The sequence below is a fragment of the Cyclopterus lumpus genome, chromosome 1, assembly GCF_009769545.1.
Source record: "Cyclopterus lumpus isolate fCycLum1 chromosome 1, fCycLum1.pri, whole genome shotgun sequence".
In the NCBI taxonomy this organism is placed as follows: Eukaryota; Metazoa; Chordata; class Actinopteri; order Perciformes; family Cyclopteridae; genus Cyclopterus; species Cyclopterus lumpus.
In genome coordinates, this window is record NC_046966.1 from 23,713,223 (window position 1) to 23,718,222 (window position 5,000).

The following is a 5,000-nucleotide window of genomic DNA, read 5'->3' on the forward strand; positions in this document are numbered from 1 at the left end:
GTTTCCTCGTGGCAGAGCAAAGTGAAGGAAGGCCTCACCTTGCATGTGCTGCGACATGACCCAGTTGTGGAGCAGCCGGTAGTTCTCCACCGAGCCCTTCACCGTCTCCACCAGCAGGTCGTAGGCGGCGGCCCGGGCGGCGTGCGACTTGCATTTGGGCTGCGCGCGGTCGGCCAGGCTGGGCAGCAGGAAGAGGAGGTTGTGGACGTCGCGCAGGAACTCCTGGCCCTCGCGGGAGAACTTGAAGGGCGGCTTGTGTTTGAGGACGCTGGTGGCGAGACGCAGGAGGCCGGTCAGCCCGTCGTCCTCGATGGCGCCGTCCTGCTGGTCCAGGATCTCGCGGCTGGAGGAGGAAGGAGAGGAGAGAGGAGGAAGGAGAGGAGAGAGGAGGAAGGAAAGGAGAGAGGAGGAGGGAGAGGAGAGAGGAGAGGAGGTCACGCTGGTGAAGGACACGCTCGACTGTTCACCACAAGTCTCACTGGTTGAGTTCATGAACTTAAGGTGTCATTTCCTTGATGCTGAACTTGATGTAGCTAAATAGTTCATAAAAAGTAGTAATAAACCATGATGAATAAATACAGATACAATGAAATGCAAACAATCTAGTTTGTGTTTAACAGTAAGAATAAAATGCTACACTAACACCTCAAATCAGAAAAGATACATATAAAAAGGTTTTCCATCAGTTCCGGTTCTCTGAACATAAAAACTCGGTTCTGACCTCCGGATGCAGTCGGCGAGGTGTCGGGCGAGGGCGTCCAGGTCCAGCAGGGTGGTCTGCATCGAGCCGGCCAGCGACAGAGAGGGAGAGACCTTCTGTGAGTTCAAACAGACCAATACTAGCAACGGCTCACTGACACACACCACAACAACAACAAAAACAACAACACACCGGCTGTTAACCGGCGCCCGACAACGACGGACAGTTTCCCCACCTGACTGGCGTCTTTCACGTGGATGTTATCGATGAGTTTGCAGAGCAGCCAGAAGTATTCTTTACAGCCCGTCCTCAACAGAGGCTCCTCTTCGTAGTCCTCCACCTGCGAGACGCACAAGTTACACCGTCACACGTTACACCGTCACAAGTCACACCGTCACACGTTACACCGTCACAAGTTACACCGTCACAAGTTACACCGTCACATGTTACACCGTCACACGTTACACCGTCACAAGTTACACCGTCACATGTTACACCGTCACATGTTACACCGTCACACTCGTATTGTTTTATTTAATTCTCTAGAATTAGAGTTCATTCATTTAGTTTGTTTATGAAAAATTTAAAAAGAACTCCACAGGGCGCCTTTGTTCAGATGTGTCCCTGTGTGTGTGTGTGTGTCCGTGTGTGTGTGTGTGTGTGTGTGTCCGTGTGTGTGTGTGTGTGTGTGTCCCAGTGTCTCCAGCATTAATCCCACCAGAGGAACGATGTCTCAAAGAAACAAACTGGATTCAATGTAGCAAAACTCAAAATTGAGTCAGATCATTGTCCCGGAGGACTTCTGACACAGAGTGTAGTTTGCAGCCGTGTGTGTGTGTGCGTGTGTGTGTGTGTGTGCGTGCGTGTGTGTGTGTGCGTGTGTGCGTGTGCGTGTGTGCGTGAGACCCACCCTGAGTGGTTTGAGGGCCTGTGCGTCAGGCAGGAACTTGAGGAGCGTGGAGGCGGCGAGCAGCAGGAAGGACCTGTTGATGGACTCGCCGCCCTCCAAACCAGACAGCGAGAGCTTGTAGAGGCCGTTGCACGCCTCGTGTCTCACAGCCGGCTGGAAAACAACAACAGCACAAACATTTAAATTAAAAAGGGTAAACATTGGCCTGTGCTCTTCTTCTGTGGCGTTCATTCCCATCACTCAATCCTGCCATTTGTGGCTCTAGTGCATCAATTAATGCATTAAATAAATTGTCTGATTTAAAAGGGACATTTTGCTCATTTGGACTTTCAGAGATTTAGTTTTTATAATGTTTACGTTTGATCTAAATTAAACTGAGCTGCTTAATCACCACTTTACATCTCATTTGTTAAACATAAATCACAACTAGTGTTTTTTTGTTTGTTTTTTTTACATAGAAACAACCGAGATAAACAACGTGTCGTTCACCTCGGGCACCAGCAGGGTGAGTTTCTTCAGCCAGTCGTGGAGGTGGTCGCTGTCGGCCAGACTGGACTTCACCGTGGAGGAGCAGTGAGCCCAGCTCACCAGCAGCCACATGGAGTAGTGAGTCACTGGCGGGGGCAAAAGAAACATCGCATTGTTTTCTGTGCCTGTTGACGTTTCTTCATCTTTCCTGCATGCTCGTGTGTGAATATACTGTCTTAGTGTTCTCACCCTCATGACGAGACCGGTGGTCCGACTGAGCCTTAAGAACTCTGCAGGAAAAGACAAAACGTGTAAATTATACCTCAAAACATTTCATATATTTGAAGACCGGAAGGGGGGGGTGTTTTCTGTACTCACCTGTGTGCGAGGTTGTCGTAGGTGTAGGCCACGTTGATCAAACGCTGGATGAGGTTGGTGGCCTGAACGAGGCTGAGGAACACCTGCGAAGGGACACAAGAGAGAGAGAGACACTCAGAATGATCACTTCCCAACAATCGGCCGATTCACGGCGCCAGACGGGACCCCGTTTACCTCCGTCAGCCGGGGGATGTGCAGGCCTTTCCCGTGCTCCACGGTGGACTTGCGGGATTTGCCCGGCCACGCCCTCTTGCGTTGGCTGTCGGCGAGGCCGGACCAGGAGAAGACGTCGTGGTAGGCCAGGTCCAGGTCCGCGGGGTCCACCGCAAACTGGCAGATCAACTTCAGCAGGCAGGCCAGGCAGTCCAGCAGCCACTAAGGAGGAGAACAAAATGGTAAAATGGACGCTGCGAGACATGACGTGCAACTCATTCCACGTAGACCCCAAAAAGGGAGGCGGTCTCTCTGTCTCTCACCACGGTCCAGGACTCCTGGTCTTTGGGCTCCAGGATGCCCGAGTTAAAGATCTCCAGGAGCAGCTGGAGGCCTCCGGACGACACAAACTGGAGGGCAGGAAGAAGGAGAAAAAAAGAAGACTGACTCTAACTACAACTACTGTATGTTGTGGTTAAATTTACATCTTTAAATACTTGAATTTGAAAGACAATGAAAAAGGGGGAGAAAATTTTTTTGTGTGTGTAAATTTGTCAATTAGAGCTGTCACATCTTAGAGTCGATTGCTTTAGTGTTTTTAATGCGGAATGACTTAAAATGTATCAGCACATCTTTGGTAAAGACTTAAAACTGCTGCTTATTGTTTGTATCCAGAGAAACTAAAGTTTTACAGATCAGTCTATAAAAACAACTGAACGACTCAGAGTCAGAGTCCTAGAGTCAGAGCTCTAAAGGCCCTGAAGTCAGAGCCCTAGAGTCAGATTCCTAGAGTCAGATTCCCAGAGTCAGATTCCTAGAGTCAGATTCCCAGAGTCAGATTCCCAGAGTCAGATTCCTAGAGTCAGAGCTCTAAAGGCCCTGAAGTCAGAGCCCTAGAGTCACAGCCCTAAAGTCAGAGCCCTAGAGTCAGAGCCCTAAAGTCAGAGCCCTAGAGTCAGAGCCAGAGCCCTAGAGCCAGAGCCCTAGAGCCAGAGCCCTAGAGTCACAGCCCTAAAGTCAGAGCCCTAGAGTCAGAGCCCTAGAGTCAGAGCCCTAGAGTCAGAGCCCTAAAGTCAGAGCCCTAGAGTCAAAGCCCTAAAGTCAGAGCCCTAAAGTCAGAGCCCTAGAGTCAGAGCCCTAGAGCCAGAGCCCTAGAGCCAGAGCCCTAGAGCCAGAGCCCTAAAGTCAGAGCCCTAGAGTCAAAGCCCTAGAGCCAGAGCCCTAAAGTCAGAGCCCTAGAGCCAGAGCCCTAAAGTCAGAGCCCTAGAGTCAGAGCCCTAGAGTCAGAGCCCTAGAGTCAGAGCCCTAGAGTCAGAGCCCTAAAGTCAGAGCCCTAAAGTCAGAGCCCTAAAGTCAGAGCCCTAGAGTCAGAGCCCTAGAGTCAGAGCCCTAGAGTCAGAGCCCTAAAGTCAGAGCCCTAAAGTCAGAGCCCTAGAGTCAGAGCCCTAGAGCCAGAGCCCTAGAGTCACAGCCCTAAAGTCACAGCCCTAAAGTCACAGCCCTAGAGTCACAGCCCTAAAGTCACAGCCCTAAAGTCACAGCCCTAAAGTCACAGCCCTAGAGTCACAGCCCTAGAGTCAACAGCGTTAGCTCTTCCCCAGATGTGCTGCGTCGTACCTTGCAGCTCCAGGTGTTCTTGCTGTTTTCTATCTGATCCTCACTGGAGTCGTCAGAGTCCGGGTACAGATCGCTGTAGCTGCCCTGGAAACACAAACACTCGCACGGTCAGATTTACAAACAAGAGCAACGCAAAGCCGAACGCCTCGTGGTCGCACGTTTGTATAAGTCTAGGTGACGAGGACCGGCATGCTAAAAGCCTCAAATGTGTTCTGTACAAGTTAAAAGTTATTACAGTACTTATTACTTCAACGTGTGATGTTTTCTTGTGACATTGTAAAGAAGACTAAGGAAAGAGTGCAGTGTGTTCCTCACAGTGGACTCTCGGTGGATCCGTCGGTTGGGTTTGCCCAGAGACTCGATGATCTCCAGAGCGTACAGCAGCTTGTGGGGACTTTTTATCCTCAGCAGCTCCTTCCAGCAAAGACCCTCCCCATTCTGCACACACACACACACACAATAACAAGTTCAGTAATTCAGTTATTACTGTTGCACACCGCCTGACCTGCCCAATGGACGCACAAGACAAACATCCCATAAGAACCATCTACGTAAATGACTCTGTGGCAGGTCATCGAAATAGGCTGTGACTTCTTCTCCGAGCCTTTCAGTGGTACATTTATTGTGTGATGGATCAATTGAGCCTCCTCCTCCTCGAGGTGACTGACCGTGTCATCCGAGATGTTCTGGAAGGCCTGAAGCATCTTGGGACACGTAGGAAGCAGCATCAGCAGCTCCCAAACCCGACGAGACAGATTCTCTGCGTGCAGGTGA

At 50.5% G+C, this 5,000-nt stretch overlaps 2 protein-coding genes across 10 annotated transcripts in view; both read right to left on the minus strand.

The window, feature by feature from the left end:
• Nucleotides 1–5,000, minus strand: part of LOC117732666 (E3 ubiquitin-protein ligase TRIM21-like) — a 703,346-nt gene that overhangs the window by 505,219 nt on the left and 193,127 nt on the right. The window lies entirely within an intron of this gene.
• usp34 (ubiquitin specific peptidase 34) overlaps nucleotides 1–5,000 on the minus strand; it is a 51,985-nt gene that overhangs the window by 21,625 nt on the left and 25,360 nt on the right. For 5 of the 8 annotated variants that reach the window (XM_034535185.1, XM_034535194.1, XM_034535175.1 and 2 more), the window contains exons 29-40: nucleotides 4,895–5,000; nucleotides 4,542–4,664; nucleotides 4,227–4,310; nucleotides 2,933–3,019; nucleotides 2,631–2,831; nucleotides 2,457–2,539; nucleotides 2,328–2,368; nucleotides 2,100–2,224; nucleotides 1,611–1,763; nucleotides 936–1,040; nucleotides 722–816; nucleotides 39–343 (exon numbers count right to left, since the gene is read on the minus strand). The exon at nucleotides 4,895–5,000 is cut by the window's right edge and continues 20 nt beyond it. In XM_034535185.1, coding sequence (XP_034391076.1) covers nucleotides 39–343; nucleotides 722–816; nucleotides 936–1,040; nucleotides 1,611–1,763; nucleotides 2,100–2,224; nucleotides 2,328–2,368; nucleotides 2,457–2,539; nucleotides 2,631–2,831; nucleotides 2,933–3,019; nucleotides 4,227–4,310; nucleotides 4,542–4,664; nucleotides 4,895–5,000 — 1,508 coding nt within the window. The remainder of the gene's footprint in view (nucleotides 1–38; nucleotides 344–721; nucleotides 817–935; nucleotides 1,041–1,610; nucleotides 1,764–2,099; nucleotides 2,225–2,327; nucleotides 2,369–2,456; nucleotides 2,540–2,630; nucleotides 2,832–2,932; nucleotides 3,020–4,226; nucleotides 4,311–4,541; nucleotides 4,665–4,894) is intronic. The other 3 variants (XM_034535217.1, XM_034535201.1, XM_034535166.1) reach the window with 2 other exon arrangements.